The sequence below is a fragment of the Chiloscyllium plagiosum genome, unplaced genomic scaffold (genome assembly GCF_037043375.1).
Source record: "Chiloscyllium plagiosum isolate Xiang-an unplaced genomic scaffold, Cpla_swu_hap1 HiC_scaffold_20, whole genome shotgun sequence".
In the NCBI taxonomy this organism is placed as follows: Eukaryota; Metazoa; Chordata; class Chondrichthyes; order Orectolobiformes; family Hemiscylliidae; genus Chiloscyllium; species Chiloscyllium plagiosum.
In genome coordinates this window covers 5,675,696-5,693,648 of record NW_028270158.1, presented here as the reverse complement: position 1 = coordinate 5,693,648, position 17,953 = coordinate 5,675,696, and the positions used below count along the sequence as shown (strand labels likewise).

General features: G+C 44.9%; 1 protein-coding gene across 2 annotated transcripts in view; it reads left to right on the top strand.

Moving 5' to 3' along the window:
* Positions 1 to 4,713: 4,713 nt before the first annotated feature.
* rrn3 (RRN3 homolog, RNA polymerase I transcription factor) overlaps positions 4,714 to 17,953 on the top strand; it is a 38,222-nt gene continuing 24,982 nt past the window's right edge. The window contains exons 1-7 of one of the 2 annotated variants that reach the window (XM_043712123.2): positions 4,714 to 4,811; positions 9,944 to 10,049; positions 10,135 to 10,191; positions 12,919 to 13,008; positions 13,241 to 13,370; positions 14,312 to 14,371; positions 16,860 to 16,923. In XM_043712123.2, coding sequence (XP_043568058.1) covers positions 9,957 to 10,049; positions 10,135 to 10,191; positions 12,919 to 13,008; positions 13,241 to 13,370; positions 14,312 to 14,371; positions 16,860 to 16,923 — 494 coding nt within the window. In that variant the 5' untranslated portion in view covers positions 4,714 to 4,811; positions 9,944 to 9,956. The remainder of the gene's footprint in view (positions 4,812 to 9,943; positions 10,050 to 10,134; positions 10,192 to 12,918; positions 13,009 to 13,240; positions 13,371 to 14,311; positions 14,372 to 16,859; positions 16,924 to 17,953) is intronic. The other variant, XM_043712124.2, reaches the window with a different exon arrangement.

Genomic DNA, 17,953 nt, shown 5'->3' with positions numbered 1-17,953 from the left:
GGTGTGGACTGGTTGGGCCGAAGGGCCTGTTTCCATACTGTGGGGAATTTAATCAACCAGGAATAGTTTGTTGTTAACATCACATATTGGGTAATGTTCTTGTATCTCAATGCTTTTACATGCATAGTTTCCTATCTGAGAGAGACATCTGCATTCCATTTTCACACAAGTAATTTAGTCAGTCTTAAAAGTCTTGTCCACTTGTGAGAAAACTTTTCATAACTTGACAAACTCTGATAATCCCTCTGCCATGACATATTTTCTACATTGTATACTACTGTGCTTTTACACCTTACTGTCTACAAAGATATACACAAAGTCAAGTTTTAGCAAACTGCAAGATCAGATGCTTGTTTCTTAACAAGATTAGATTTTAACAATTAGTGCTTTGGTTATTAGTAATCTAATAAATTTAAAGGGCCTTACAATGGATTAGGATCCCAGGAGTGGGAGTTTCTGTCCACTAAGACCTGCTGGCTGATAAGAATCCAGCTACTCTTTGGCTTAGTTGCACCACTGTGGATGCAGTGGCTGCTGCTGCAATAGTACCACTGGTGGACCAGGATCACTATACTGGCCAAAGGTAAGTGGTTGTCGTGATTCTGTCAGGTCAGGGTCACATGATTGAGTAGGATTGGAATAAAGGCACTCAGCAACCATACCCACCATCCCTCAGAAAATGTGGCAGCTAACTGTGCACAACAAACTCCCAGAATGTGACAATGACTAGATAATCTGTTTTTGTGATATTGATATTTCATTTTTTTCAATCTACTTATAGGAAATAATAATAGGAGCTAAAGATATTGAAGGGTATGGGAGGGATAGAAGGAACTGGCTATTGAGTTTGATGATCAGCCATGACCATAACAAATGGTGAAGCAAGCTCCCAGGACTAAGTTGCTTATTCCTATTTTTTATGTCTAAGGGATGAATGGAAAAGTGAAGATAACTTCAAACCTTCTTCAAAACAGACATTTTAAACCCACCTGACCTGGCAGATCGTAAAACTTAATGAAGCTTCAAATGTGTCAGTATTCAGCATTGATGAAGCGTCACTGAACTTGAAATGTTCACTGTCTATCTCTCTACAGGTGTTGCCTAACCTGAATTTCTCCAGTACTGTTTTTGTTTTACATTTCCAGCATCCGCAGTCCTTTGTTTTTATCTTAATGCAAATATCTGTCATTGTAAAAGATCTTTGTCAAGATTCTGTTAGAATCCTGCATATAGTATTCACCTCATCACATGGTAATGATGTTCAGACTTTCGAAAAGGTGAAGAAAATGTGAAAAAGGCCGCTGGCTAAACCTCTGATTTCAATATAGAATGAAAGAGTTGGGATTCCATGCTTTAAAAGGCATGGATGTCGATGTGATTTGATTGAGCTATTTATGATGATAAAGGAAACAGTTTGAGTGGTCAGTTTGGTCCAAACAACCAGGTGTGGAGAGTTCCAGGGCCACAATTTAAAGTTGTAAAAGGACAGATCGACGTAATCATGAGGTAGTTCTTTTCACAATGACAATGAATAATAAAAGTGATTATTAACAACATCAATATGGCTCCCATACATTCGAGACATAACTCATAACGTTAGCTAGAATAGAGATTGTGGTGCTGGAAAAGCAAACAGGTCAGGCAGTATCCAGGAAGGAGAATCGACGTTTCGGGCTTTTGCCCTTCATCAGGAATAAGCCCGAAACATCAATTCTCCCCCTCCTTAGATGCTGCCTGACCAGCTGTGCTTTTCCAGCACCACACTCTCGACTCTGATCGCCAGTCCTCATTTTCTCCTCGTGGAGTCAGCTAGCTGGGCCACAGAAGTATCAGAGTACATATGTTCCGCTGATGTCACCAACACTGGGGCTGACAAAGTGGAGCTTCCCTTCCTGGCCATGTCTGAGGAGTAGGTCTCCTTGGTTACACTCACCCTGCCTTCTCCAGTCACTGAACTGCTCTGGGAGGGAGCCTAAGTCTCAAAACCAGGCCTGCGGTTGCTCCCCTTTCCTTTTTAACCAGTGAATCCAGATATCAAAATAATCCAAAAAATGACCAATGTCTGCTGGCACATTCACAAGCAGAAACAGTGACATCAGCTGATCACAATTCTGTGTTCCTCTGTGTGCGCACACTCATTGATCCTGATAACTCAATGAAATAATGTGATCTTCTGGACAAATTTTAAAAATATCTTGGCGATAGAGGTAGGGTAAGAGAAGAATGTTCCTGAATTTCAACCCTCAAATTGGCTTGTATTTTTGTGGTTTAGAGTCCGTTCAGACCTTTACACTCAATTTATGTTTGAAGTTCCCGACTCATGTTGGTCCTGAAATGGTGTGTAATATAATGTGTTTAAATTTAATGTTATCAACTTGAGTGAAATTTTGGTTACTAACTGGCTATGCCACTAATCTGGTATTGTATAGGCAGCAAGATTCCATTGATCATCCTTCAAAACTTTTTATGGTCATGGAAAGACGACATTTAGGAATCAAGGCCTTTTGGTCCTCCTGAGAAGTTTAAAAGGTAAAATTGGGAGGGCTGTGGGCAAAGAATGAAGCTAATTGCATAGTTCTTTTACATAAGGGCAAATTGCTCCTTTCTCTGTTGCAGTTGTGGTTTAGTGGGTAGCACTTCCATTCAAGTTGTAAATCTGTGCGTTCAGATCTCCCTCCAGCAACTTGAATACAAATGGAGGTTTACATTCCAGAGAATTACTGAGAGTGTGCTCCACTGTTAGGAGGTGGTGTCTTTTGATGAGAGAATACAACAAAGCCCTGTGCATTCTCTCAAAATGGCCATGCAAGATCCCAAATCTCTATTTCGAAGAAATTCTTCTTGGAATCCTGGGCAATTATTTATCCCTCAATCAACATTACAAAAACATTATCTGGTCAGTGTTGATGGTTACTATACTTAATTGACTGTCAAGCACTTTGGGATCTCCTGAACTGATGAAATGTAAATAAAGTTGTTTATTTTTGAGATAAAAGCTGTTATAATCTGATTTGGTGGCTAATGTGTGGTTATGACCAATGTTAGAAGCTGCCACCCATTGCCCCATGATGTTTGCACAAAAGTGGTTTCTTCAAAGGAAGGAAGCCCAGTCATTTGCTTATAAGTCCATAGCATCCCATTTCCAACTTACTCCTGCCAAGACAAAGGAACAGAACTAAACTTGGGAAGGGGGAGAAGGAGGAGACAATTCAAAACACAGGGATGCCATTTAAGACCAAGATGAGATTCAGAGAAATATAACAGTGCAGAAGGAAGCTAATTGGCCCATCATGTCTCCACCAGATCTTCAGATAAGCAGCATCTAATACCAATATTGTATTTTTTCTTAAATACCAAACTTTGCATCTACTTACTCAAGGGAGTGGTCAGTCTTTGGTAGTCTCTACCCTAAAGAGCTGGGGAAGCTCAGTCTTTGGGGATTTCTGAAGTAGAGATTGATACATTTTGATTATAAAATGATTTTTGGGGTGGGAATGGGTGAAAGGCATCAGTATTCAAGCACTGTGTTAAATGGCAAAGCAGACTCAAGGGGCTGAAATCACCTACTTCAGTTGCTGCTCACAAAAGATGGAAAATGGGAAACGAGCCATGGAATTGGAGCAATGAACTGCAAATGTTGGAGATGCAAAGCACAAAACAAATTGCTGGTGAAACTCAGCAGGTCTGGCAGCATTCATAGAGTCATAGAGATGTGCAGCATGGAAAGAGACCCTTCGGTTCAACCCGTCCATGCCGGCCAGATATCCCAACCCAATCTAGTCCCACCTGCCAGCACCCAGCCCATATCCCTCAAAACCTTCCTATTCATAAGCCCATCCAAATGCCTCTTAAATGTTACAATTGTACTAGCCTCCACCACTCCCTCTGGCAGCTCATTCCATACACATATCACCCTCTGTGTGAAAAAGTTGCCCCATAGGTCACTTTTATATCTTTCCCCTTTCACTGGAAACCTATGCCCTCTAGTTCTGGACTCCCCAACCCCAGGGAAAAGACTTTGCCTATTTACCCTATCCATGCCGCTCATAATTTTGTAAACCTCTATAAGGTCACCCTTCAGCCTCTGACACTCCAATGAAAACAGCCCCAGCCTGTTCAGCCTCTCCCTATAGCTCAAATTTGTAAGATGAGGAACAGAGTTAATGATTCGAGTCTGGTAACTGTTCACCATAACTCTGTAGAAGAGCCACATTAGACTTGAAAAGTTAACTCTGCTTTCTCTCCACAGATGCTGCTAGACCTACTGAGTTTCTCCAGCAATTTCTATTTTTGCATGGAGCTGAAGTGTTGCAGGAGTCAGTCTAGAAATAACAGAAACTTTGCGGCTGATTAAAGGGAAGCAGTTAAGAAGCTGCTTTTTCCGATTACGGAGACAGAAACTCAGCAACAAAAAAAAACCAGATGTTGCTGGAGAAACTCACCGGATTCGGCAGCATCTGTGGAGAGAGAAATAGAGTTAACGTTTCGAGGCGAGCGAACATTCTTCGGAAGCTCGGTTCGGCTTCACACACAAGAGGACATTACAAACAGCTCGGTTCATGGCCGGAGGATCACCAACTCCCACCGTCCGGGGAAAGAAGGAAATATCTCTCAGACCCTGCACAGCGTCCGCCATTTCAGACCAACCGCCACTCTGACCCCCCCACCGGCGCCGCTGATGCCCTTCCGGGGGCAGTGCGGCTGCTTCCGGGGCACGGCCAAGATGGCGCTGGCGGGAGATGATGCGTGTGGTGGCCGTTAACGGCCAGCTCCCCGGGAGGAGTGGCAATTTACAAGGTGTCGGCGATCCGGTAAACACCGCGATTACCCTCCCTCAGCAAACGGCACGGTCTGAATGTGTTTAATAACACATTCCCCGCTCTCTGGGGCATGAATCTAATGCTGAGGAATGAGCGTCTGACAGGAGGAATTCTCCCAGGATCAGGGCCTGCCTTTCCCGTGTGTCAAAACAAAAACACAGCATTTCAATCGGCTCTTCCACAACGTGTCTCCTCCGCCCTTGGTCTTGACTTCAAATGGAGGCTTGTGGTTCTGTCCTGGAGAGGGGGCGGTACAGGGTGGAGGGGGATAGACACGGGGAGTAGATACTGGAGATGAACGCTGTGGGGGGAGAGAGAGAGAGGATGGGATAGACAGGGAAATTGGAGGTGGGGGGGGGGAGACTCGAGTGCAGAGATAGGGAGAGACGGGGATGGAGGGGAGATGGAATGGGAGAGATGGGGAGTGGGGGAGACGGAGATGGGGGGAGACGGAGATGGGGGGAGTGACGGAGATGGGAGTGGGGGAGATGGGGGGAGACGGAGATGGGGGGAGATGGGGGGAGACGGAGATGGGGGGAGATGGGGGGAGACGGAGATGGGGGGAGTGGGGGAGACGGGGGGTGGGGGAGACGGAGATGGGGGGAGGGGGGGGACGGAGATGGGGGGAGGGGGGGGACGGAGATGGGGGGAGTGGGGGGGACGGAGATGGGGGGAGTGGGGGGGACGGAGATAGGGGGGAGAGGGAGATAGGGGGGAGAGGGAGATAGGGGGGAGAGGGGAGATGAGGGAGAGGGGGGGAGGAGGGAGATGGGGAGGAGGGAGACGGAGATGGGGGAGGGGGGAGACGGAGATGGGGGGGAGACGGAGATGGGTGGAGGGGGGAGACGGAGATGGGGGGAGGGGGGGAGACGGAGATGGGGGGAGGGGGGGAGACGGAGAATGGGGGGGGAGGGGGGAGACGGAGATGGGGGGAGACGGAGATGGGAGGAGAGGAGGGAGATGGAGATAGGGGCAGATGGAGATGGGAGGGGAGGGGGGAGATGGAGATGGGGTGGGGGAGACGGAGATGGGAGGGGAGACGGAGATGGAGGGGGGCAGGGGGAGACGGAGATCGGGGGGGAGGGGGGAGACGTAGAGGGGAGGGGGAGACGGAGATTGGGGGGAGATGGAGATGGAGGGGGAGATGGAGGGGGGAGATGGAGATGGGGGGGAGGGGTGAGATGGAGATGGAGGGGGGAGACGGAGATGGGGGTGCGAGACGGAGAATGGGGGGGAGGGGGGAGACTGAGATGGGAGGGGAGGAGGGAGATGGGGGGGAGACGGAGATAGGGGCAGATGGAGATGGGAGGGGAGGGGAAGGGGGATATGGAGATGGGGTTGGGGAGACGGATATGGGGGAGATGGGGTGGGGGAGACGGAGATGGGGGGAGATGGGGTGGGGGAGACGGAGATGGGGGGAGATGGGGGGAGACGGGAGATGGCGATGGGGGGGCGAGATGGAGATTGGGGGGGCGGGGGGAGACAGAGATGAGGGGAGATGGGAGGGGAGGGGGAGACGGAGATGGAGGGGGGAGGGGGGAGACGGAGATGGAGCGGGGAGACGGAGGGGAGGAGGGGGGAGACGGAGATGGAGCGGGGAGACGGAGATGGAGATGTGGGGTGGGGTGGGGGTGGGGGGGGGGGGGCGAGATGGAGATGTGGGGAGGGGGGGGCAAGACGGAGATGGGGGGGCTAGATGGAGATTGGGACGGGAGGGGGGGAGATGGGACGGGAGGGGGGAGATGGAGATGGGAAGGGAGGGGGAGATGAGGGGAGGGGGAGACGGAGATGGGAGGGAGACGGAGATGGGGGAGGGGAGGGGAGAGACGGAGAAGGAGGGGGAGGGGGGAGGGGGTGGGAGATGGAAGGGGGGAGAGGGGGGAAATGGAGGGGGGGGAGATGGAAGGGGGGAGAGGGGGGAAATGAAGGGGGGGAGATGGAAGGGGGAGGGGGGAGATGGAGTGGGGGGAGATGGAGGGGGGGGAGGGGAAGATGGAGGGGGAGAGGGGGGAGGCGGAGACGGAGATGGAGGGGACGAGGGGGGAGACGGAGATGGAGGGGACGAGGGGGGAGACGGAGATGGAGGGGAGGAGGGGCGAGATGGAGGGGGAGGGGGAGACGAAGATGTGGGGGGGGGGGCGAGACGGAGATGGGGGGGGCGGGGCGAGATGGAGATTGGGGAGAGGGGGAGACGGAGATGGGAGGGGAGGGGGGAGACGGAGAGGGGGGGGAGGGGGGAGATGGTGATGGGACGGGAGGGAAGAGACGGAGATGGAGGTGGGAGGGGGGGATGGAGGGTGGGAGGGGGGGATGGAGGGGGGGAGGGGGGAGATGGAGGGATGGAGGGGGAGACTGAGATGGAGGGGGAGACGGAGATGGAGGGGGGAGGGGGGAGACGGAGATGGAGGGGGGGAGGGGGAGACGGAGATGGAGGGGGGGAGGGGGAGACGGAGATGGAGGGGGGGAGGGGGAGACGGAGATGGGGGAGGGAGGAGACTGAAATGGAGGAGGGGAGGGGGAGATGGTGATGGAGGGGGGAAGACGGAGATGGACGGGGAGATGGAGATGGGACGGGAGGGGGGGAGACGGAGATGGAGGGGGTGTGACGGTGATGGAGGGGGTAGACGGAGATGGAGGGGGGAGACGGAGATGGAGGGGGCAGATGGAGGGGAGGAGGGGGGAGACGGAGATGGAGGGGGCAGATGGAGGGGAGGAGGTGGGAAACGGAGATGGAGGGGGGAGGGAGGAGACGGAGATGTGGGGAGGGGAGGCGAAACGGAGATGTAGGGAGTGGGGGGGGGGGGAGATGGAGATGCGGGGGGAGGGGGAGGTGGATGGGGGTAGAAGGGGATGGAGAGGCTCAGTGGGGAGATGGGAAAGGGAGGAGGGGGAGATGGAGAGGCTCAGTGGGGAGAGGGGGGAGGGGGCGATGGAGAGGGTCGGTGGGGAGATGGGGAAGGGGGGAGGTGGCGATGGAGTGGGGGTGTGGATGGGGCGATAGGGGGAGATGGAGAGAGAGGGGGAGGGGGAGGGTGGGGAGACGATGGGAGTGTGGCAGGAGATAGGAGACCGTGGGGGAGAGAGAGGAGGATGGGGCAAGGAAGAATTGATGGGTGTGGTAGGTGACGAGAGTGAATGTGGAAGGACAAAGGGGAAGGAGAGAGTGAATGTGGGAGGGGGAAAACGACCATGGGCTAGAAAATGAGAAAATGTTATGGGGGAATGTTGAAAAGTAGGTGGGGGCTGGGGGAAGGTCAGTTGTGGTGGGGAGTATTAAAAGTATGGATTGTGGTGTGAATCTGTAAAGGGACAGGATAGAAGCTGAAAGAATGGGGATAAGGAACAGGAGAAGACTTGGGAGTTGTAGGAGTGGAGCTCCACAGTGGCAGCCATTGCTACCTCAGCTTGCAAGCCCTGAATGACCCATTTGAAACACATGGGTGGGGAGATGGTGGTCATAGTCTTGGATGCTGGCAAAGAACTCCTACTCAGCTTAACAATGGAAGATGGGTTTTGGGGAATGATGCTGTGTCAAATTCTGCAAAAGATGTTGAGAAGAACTGTGTCAGTGCACCTTTGTCAGCCAAAGAATGAAATTTAAGACTTCAATTAGAACTGTTTCAGACCTGCAGCAGAGTTTGAATACCTGATTTACAGGGGTGCTAGCATGAAAATAATCACAGGTCTGAAATCTGGTTTGATCATATTTTGTGTTTTATTTAACAAGGTACGGCACGGTGACAGTGGTTAGCACTGCTGCCTCACAGCGCCAGAGACCTGGGTTCAATTCCCGCCTCGGGCAACTGTCTGGGTGGAGCTTGCACATTCTCCCAGTGTCTGCGTGGGTTTCCTCGCCTCGGAACTCCGAGTGTTCCGGTTTCCTCCCACAGTCCAAAGATGTGCAGATTAGGTGAATTGGCCATGCTAAATTGCCCGTAGTGTTAGGTGAAGGGGTAAATGTAGGCGAATGGGTCTGGGCGGGTTGCTCTTCGAAGGGTCTGTGTGAACTTGTTGGGCCAAAGGGCCTGTTTCCACACTAAGTAATCTAATCTTAAAAAAAGATAGTTTTTCACTGAAACATAAGCATGCAAAGCTACAAATCTGGTTCTAGAAATAGACCAAGTTTATTATGCAAAACAAAAGATAAAATAGAATAAATCATGCTGTGTATATATAACATAATTTGGAAGATTTCAAAACAGTAAAAATGCAATATTCCATCTCAAACACCAGAGAGAATTCCCTTCTCTGTCATATCTCTGGGTTTGACTTAACTATTGCTTTCAGTTCCTGGTCTTGATCATTTGATAGTTTTTTTCCTTAAGTAATCACACAGAGCTTAGACTTTCTTAGTGTCAGATAACCCCTTCAGGGTTCTGACCAAATGCTCATGGTCTTATGTTTTTCAAATGAAAACCTGTATCTTGAGGTAACTTATTTCCTAACTTTTCTGAACTAATTGCTTCCTCTTGGAGAAACAGTTTCAGACATGACTCCAATCAGGACTTCTGCAAACTGAAACCAAAAGCTTTCCAACTGATGGTGTTTTGCCTCAGCCAAAAATAAAGCTTTTGACCCTTCTAACTGATGCTCTTCAATGTATACTCCACTGCTGGTATAATTCTCCCAATGCAAACAAATTCTCATTAACACGCCAGGATGTCTGCCTGTCATGCTAGTTTTTTTGAAAAAAAAAGACTTCAGAAATGCTGACAAGTTAATCATTAGGCCATATAAACACACAGACCAAAATCCATTAGTTCAAAATCCAAATTCAAATAATAATAAAATCTCACACCTTACATCACTGAGGATATTTACGTGTACATTAAGGGAGGATGGCATGTGGCAGGAAGCTCAGTTTAGAAGGATAATGTAATAGTGTGGGAGGACATGTGGGATTGAATCTGCGAATGGTTAGGGCAGGATAGAAGCAGAAAGAGTGGGAACAAGGGAGAAGAGAAAACCTGGAGGTGCAGGACTTTGGAATGGATTTTGTAAAGGAAGAGTTGACAGAAGGATCAAGGGTGTATTCTTTTTATGATGGTACGATAACTGATTTAAAAAATATCACAGAAGGATACATTTACAATGTACGAATAATTCTTTCTAATTTCCTGAAGGCTTCCATTGACAATGTTGGGAGAAAGTGAGTTCTTCAGTTCTCCACCAAGGAAAGCTGTGCGATTTGGTGGAACAGTTACAGAAATCTTAAAGAAATATAAACAGGTAACATAAGTTATACCAAATAATTATATAGATGTGCAAGAAATGTTCTCACCTTTCTGTAAATTTGATTCATTTTTATTCTTAGGGAGATACTGTGGATTATGATTTGCTGATGACACAGCTGGATGATCCAGAAATAAAGGTAATCAACAAATTCTTTTATATGCATTTTACTTGTGCAGCATTTTCCCGTTATACATATTGAACTTTACAATTCTAATGATTTGCATTTAATCTGTAAGGTTTGTACGCCTTAATAACAAATCATTTTAATTTTGTGAATATGGTGGACCTGTTTCTTTATATCTATTTTAGATTAGCAGATGCAAGGATTATTTGCACTAGTGTTGGATTAAAGTGGTAGTGTAAATCTAGATGGTAGGCATAATTTTGACTCTGGGATGAAACAGTGTGAATCCTGAGTTCAGCACTAATGTTACTTTTGAAGTCTAAACGTACACTAGATCTGTCTGTCTCACTGCTAACAAATAAATTTTGGGTAGTTTTAGTCTAACTTTGGGTAGGACCCCAGGGCAATAACATTGTCTCACTCACAAGTAGTTGATGCAAAACAGATGTCTTCAAACTTTTCTTATTTGTGGAAATTCACTGAAAAAACTGCCATTCTCATAGCACCACACTGCAACTACTATCTTGGTCCCAAAGGCCCTCAATCCTTACCTCCAAAAGACAATATCATCCACCTAAATTAAAGTCTATAATATAACAGCAGACACACAAGGAAAAGGCCCATCATTTTCTGATGCTGTTTGCTCAACACCAAACAGTGTTTGGGCAGCTGATGATTTAAACAGTACTTAAATATAAAATTATTGTGTTAATATGGTTAGGAATGGGATGATGGACTCAATGAGTAATGCCCCTTCTACTGAGCCAGAGGTTACAGGTTCAGGTCTCACTCTGGGACTTATTGGCCACAGGGATGTTTGTGGTACGAAGGAAGTAAGGTTCACGATGTGATTCAATCAGTTAATGATCAGCCTGTTAATCCTTCCAACACTTGTCACAATTCTCCAAAAAGGGAAAACTGAGAATAATTTGAAGGCATAAAACAAGCAAACAGACTTCTAAAAAATTCTTTAGCCTTTTGGTGAAATTATACACTGAGGTAATTTTGACTGTGCTAATTATTAATTCTAGGCCTAAAATAGTATTTCATATTAATTATAATATTGAATCCAAGTGTGTGAACTGAGATTTAATATTACAACTACCATCAGCATTGTTAATTAAAATCAATGCATTTTGGCCTTTTGAAGAAAAATCTGGTCAAAAATTAAAGTTGATAGTTTAGAAACCTTTCTTCGTTTAACTGATTCTATTTCCTTCTTGTAAATTTGTTCTATAGTATAATGTTTTTTTTAGATTAGATTACAGTGTGGAAACAGGCCCTTCGGCCCAACAAGTCCACACCGACCCGCCGAAGCGCAACCCACCCATTCCTCAACATTTACCCCTTTACCTAACACTACGGGCAATTTAGTATGGCCAGTTCACCTGACCCTGCACATCTTTGGACTGTGGGAGGAAACCGGAGCACCCGGAGGAAACCCACACAGACACGGGGAGAACGTGCAAACTCCACACAGTCAGTCGCCTGAGGCGACTGTTGTTTATATTAAGCTGCTTGTTTTGTTTCTGCTGTCCTTCGGTTGTTTCCACGCTCATGTTTGAGACACAACTTTGTGGATTCATGTTCCACTTAAGAGACTTGTGCACAAAATGTAGATTGACCCTCCATTGCAGTATTAAGGGTGAATTGCACTGTCAGAAGTGTCACAGTTTGGACAAAATGTTAAACCAAGGCCATGGCTACTTTCCAAGGTGGACATAAGTAATCCTAAAGCCCAATTTTGGAAATGATTTGAGCGTTATCCTTGGTGCAAAAATAGAAAGTGCTGGAGAAATTCAGCAGCACCTGTAGAGAGAAAAGCATAGTTAACATTTTGAGTTCAGTAACCCTTCAATGGTTCTGTTCTATAAATGCAAATCTGCTTGTCTTTTCCTTCTTCATTCTCTTAATGGATTATTTATTGAAGTTTTTCTGATTTAATGTTAAACTGTGGTTCTGTGCGTGCACTGATGATTCAGGAAGAAAGATCCTGTGGCAATACTTAAAGGTTTACAGCATGGAAATAGGCCCTTGGTCCAACTTGTCCATGCCACCCAGTTTTCGCAGTTAATTTAGTTCCATTTGTCTGCATTTGGTCCATATCCCTCCATACCTATCCCATCCATGTAATGTCCAAATGTTTCTTAAATGACAAAATTGTACTTGACTCCACCACACTTCTGGCAGCTCGTTCCAGACTCTTATCATCCAGTGTGTGAATAAATTGCCCCTCTGGACTTGTTTGTATCTCTTCCTTCTCACCTAAAACCTATGCCTTCTAGTTTTGGATTCCCCTATGATGGGGAAAAACTGTTGGTTATCTACCATATGGAGGCCTGTCATGATTTTATAGACCTCTATGAGGTCACCTCTCAGACTCAAATGCTCTAGGGAAAAAAAACTCTCAGCTTTTCCAACCTCTCCTTGTAATTCAAACCTTCCAATCCAGATAACGTCCTAGAAACTCCAGAAATTTTCCCTGGGATCCTGGACACTTTTTCTCCCTTGAGCAATGCTTGAGAAAATTAGTTGATGCAATTTTATTTGTTTATTTCGCTCTGTGTATTGACAGTACTATCTACCTGTTAACAGTGACTGCATTTCAGAGCAGTTCTATGGTTGTAAAGCACTTGGTGAATTATTCTGAGCATGTCATAATGTTCTAAATAAATAGAATTCACTTCAATCATTACATTTGGAAGTTTATATTAAAGTGTTATTTATTTTCTCCCCCAGGATGCTCAAATAATCAACTGGCTTCAGGAATTTCGTGATGCTGTAGCACAGTTAACAAAGGAATTTGAACACGTTGTTAGCAAAATACTGGTTAGCTTCTCTGAATTTTTATGCATATCAAGATTGGTCAGAAAATATTTGCTGTATTTCATTGCTGAATAGCTCTTATTGATGGGCTTGAGTTTTCTTAAATCTGCCATTGTTACATTGCCACATAGCAAATTACAACTGTTAATTAAGATATTTAGATAAGACCTGAAAGTTTAAAAACAATTTTAAGAGATATATAAAGACCATCAGATTTTTACAAAAATAATTTCAGAAGCTGCCATGGCTGTCCCGAAGCCCAATGGTGGTAGAGGAATACTTGGCCTTCTTAAGTAACCTCGTGTCAGCACAGACAGTATATCTGCGGTCTTGCCTTAGTATGCTGGTCTCCAGTTTTGTCCCAGGTATGAAAACATTCCTTATTTTCTCTTTTCCAATACATTGTGAAATGCATAGTCTTATGTCCTTTAACTGTGAAAGAGAAGAGCTGTTTCTTTGGTTCAAGTGATTAATCGGGCAATACCTTTCAGTCACTTACGTTTTAGTGCAGTACAGAATTATTGAGTACGTTTTGATAGGCTTGGTTTTGTGAACAATAGTAATGAACAAACCAGAATTATATGTTTTCAAATTAAGTTTAGTTTCTCATAAATCACACTCTCCTACTGAGAATGCAATTGATCTGTCAGTGTTTCATGCAGCTAGCACTATTGGAAGGCTGGTGTGAGTTTCAGCTAATCCCTACAACATAGAAATAGGTGCAGCTGTTGTTTTAATTAGGAGCAGATGGAAACAAGGATCAAACCAAGTTGTAAATGAGAGTTAATAGAGCCCGTATGGCGCACTGCTAGTGTCCCTACCTCTGAGCCAGGAGGCTCAGGTTCAAAACATCTATAATATCATCTCTGAGCCAGTTGATTAGAGAATATCTAAATGAGAGTTATTGTTGGATTTGCTCATTTGGAGGAGCAGTAAACTCAGATTGTTATTTATAGTTTCTGTCTGTAGGAGTAGATATCAATTATACAGAGATTTATTTCATTTATCATACATAAACTTCCTGCTCGGTGCAAAAAGAGAACTGTGCAGTAAAAGGGAGAACAGGATGAGAGTAATATGATGGTGATGCTCAAATCATTGGAGAGTTTACAGGAAGTAAGTTGTCAAGTGGCAGCTGCAAGAAACGGATTAGATAGAATGTATTAAAAAATGCATCTAGGAGAGAAGAGATATTGTGAGGTAGAGTGGAAACAAGATCTTTCTGAAGCTTTTAATAAACTTTCGTTTGTTTATTTGTGGCTCTCTTATATTTTAATATCAATCCATGTGTATATGTTTCATATAGGGAGAATTGTTATCCAAGAAAATGGTGTGGATATTTCAGACTCTGAAGATGAGGATGAAAGTAAGTATTTTGTTTTTGTAGAGATGGCCATATTGACATTTTGAATAATCTGGATTCTGAAGATTTATAACAATTCTCTGTAATGTCCTCAAGTACTGCTGCTTTAATAATGAAGCCCCAATGACTACATTTCACATCTTTTGCAATATATACTGTTTCTCTGCTATTTTGGAGCCAGCAGGTCTGGCAACATCTCTGGAAGGAGACTCTTCCTGAGTTAACAAATTAATTTTCATGCTGAGGCAGAGGTGGGATTACTTGAACTTCACTATAGATGCCATTTTCCTTATCTGACATTTTACTGAGGGGATGGGAGTGAGGTTTGACAGTTACCTGCTTGACACGGTAGGTATTCAAATGAAGATAATACTTGGATGTTCCACATAGCTGATGGCCTTCCAGTATTGCTGAAGCCTGTAGATAGCAACGTGGTGGCCTCTTGAAGTCAGGGTGTGGGAGAGGCTAGAGCCACATCCTGCAAAGCAACCCAAATATGCCGAGTGCTACCACAAGCTATCCTGAATAGGAGTTCCCACTTCGCAATGATGTTTGGCATATGTAACCCTAGTATATTTTGCATCATTTGCAACTTCTGTAACATGATGCTCCAACTGCCTCATCAGTGTCCACCTCCTGTGAGGCTACTGGATCCCATTGCCTCAGTCACTTCTATTGGTCCTGCCAACTGCTGTGGGCGGCACGGTGGCACAGTGGTTAGCACTGCTACCTCACAGCACCAGAGACCCGGGTTCAATTCCCGCCTCAGGCGACTGACTGTGTGGAGTTTGCACGTTCTCCCCGTGTCTGCGTGGGTTTCCTCCGGGTGCTCCGGTTTCCTCCCACAGTCCAAAGATGTGCAGGTCAGGTGAATTGGCCATGCTAAATTGCCCATAGTGTTAGGTAAGGGGTAAATGTAGGGGTATGGGTGGGTTGCGCTTCGGCGGGTCAGTGTGGACTTGTTGGGCCTAAGGGCCTGTTTCCACACTGTAAGTAATCTAATCTAACCACCCAGTGTCTGGCATCCTGGAGATAGTATTTTAATTAGTTGCCTGTGTAAATCTTCTCCAGTTTTTCACAATGGCCATATCTTGGTTTCTCTTGTAATTGTCGAGAGTGTGATGCTGGAAAAGCACAGCAAGTCAGGCAGCATCCGAAGAGCAGGAGAATTGACGTTTTGGGCATAAGCCTTTCTCATTCCTTTTCTAGCACCACACTCTCGACTCTGATCTCTAGCTTCTGCAGTCCTCACTTTCTCCTAATTGATTTTCCCCTGTAATAGAGTTGGAAATGGGTCCCTGGAATCAAAAGGTAGCTCAACCTATTGCCCAACTATTTTGAATTTTCTGTAGTAATTTATTTAAAGACATACCACCAAATGATTGATCTAAACATATTGAACAACAGAGTATGATTTTATTCATAATATTCTCTGCACAAATTGAAACAACGTTAGTGAGCCAGTTGGGTTTTTCTGACAATGGTTTCACCAGTAGATTTTTAATTCCAGATGGTTTTTATTCCCATCTGCTGTGCGAGGCTTTTAATCTGGGTCCCCAAAGCATTAGTTGAGTTTCTAGATTCCTGATGAAGTGCTTATGCCCGTAACATCGATTCTCCCGCTCCTTGGATGCTGCCTGACCTGTTGTGGTTTACCAGCACCATACTCTCGATTTCTGGATAAATGGTCTAGCAGCAACACACTAGGCCACCATCTCCTATTAGATCTATAAGTTAATACAAAACGTCAAGTCTGTTGAAACCAATAAATCTATTTTGACGAAATGGCTGGCTTAGTATTTGCTGTTTTAACTGTTTTATGCTCATCATCTTCTCTTCCAGTCTTCTTGGTGTCCTTTATGGTTCTGTCATAGCATTCTTTTGGCACTGTGACTTGTTTATGTCAGAGGTATTTACTTTTCTAGGCTGCCTTGACTGTCTTAGTCTTTAAAGTGTAATCTTTTAATATGTGTCTGAATGATGAAATATTAATTATAATAGATCATTGAGATCATTGGTAAATTTAATTTACCTATTTACTGATTGCAGAATTTATGTTTAAGAATATCAAATTTATAGCCACTCATATAATACCCTGAATCCTAATACCCTGATTATAGAGGTTTGCAGTATTTCTCTTGGGAGAAATGTTGCAAGTGCCTGATAACCTCTAGTGAATTTACCAATTTAATTCGTGAGTCTGTGAATATAGACCTATGCCCACCATTCTTTGGTACCATATCACCACACTTAAACAAAACCATTTTTCATCCATTAATTGACTGTACCAAGCATTCCTGTGTTGCATGTCTCTACCAGATGCAAGGCTTTAACTTCAGACCTTGATCTTGTGCCCATATTATTGCTTTTAAAACATTGTGGGACTTTCCCAATTAAAGTCTCTTTTTTTTCCTCTTGTGCTGCAATCAACACACTGTCTCCGGGTCTGAATAGAATAGGAACTCTTAACTGTTACATTCCCACTTTACAGATCTTCCCAGAAATTTTGATATTTGTCATCGAGCTCTGCAGATCATAACAAAATATGTGCCTTCGTAAGTATACCATTCTGCCATTAATTTCTATGGCGCCAGACACGAGTGTAAGCCTCATTGAAGGAAACCATTGTAGCATGACATAAAGCGATAGTTGCAAAAATTAATAATGTATAACAAGCAAAATGGACTAGATGCAACAGCAATATTCAGTTAGCTAATTTGGAAATTGCATTAGATTCTAGGTTGCATTGTCAACCATTGTTTGTTCTCTTCAATCTTGGTAAGCCTTATTAAGTGAAGGAGAGAAAGTGTTCTTTCTAAGTTGTTTAAACAGATAGTGATTGGTAGACTAACAGCTGAGAACATGAATGATAGTGGAGTAGTAACAACTTAGCATATTATCCAAGTTAAACTAAAATAATACTGATTTGGAGATGCCGGTTGGACTGGGATGTACAAAGTTAAAAATCACACAACACCAGGTTATAGTCCAACAGGTTTAATTGGAAGCACACTAGCTTTCGGAGCGATGCTCCATCAGGTGATAAAGGAGCGTCGCTCCGAAAGCTAGTGTGCTTCCAATTAAATCTGTTGGACTATAACCTGGTGTTCTGTGATTTTTAACCTAGAATAACACTCTGTAGATTAGTGATCAAATCTGAAACCCATGAGTTAGCTAACTTTCAAATGGACTTCTCCCTGTGAGATCAAAGTGAAGTCATACTTTGAGAAAGCAACCGACATAATCAAAGACCCCTTCCACCCCAGTTGTGCTATCTTCCACCCTCTTCCGTCGGACAGAAGATGTACAAGTTTTATAACACTACCAACAGATTCAAGAACAGCTTCTTCCCTGCTGTTGTCACAATTTTGAATGGGCCTCTCAAATGTTAGTTCTGATCTCTCTTATACCTTCTCTGTGGCTGCAGCGCTGTATTCTGCACTCTGTTCTGCCACCCTGATGCACTTTTTTATGGTATGATCTGCTTGCAAGACAACACTTGTCAATGTATTTCTGTACATGTGACTACAATAACTTAAACACATAAACAAACAAATCAAACAAACACATCATAATGTTTTTGAA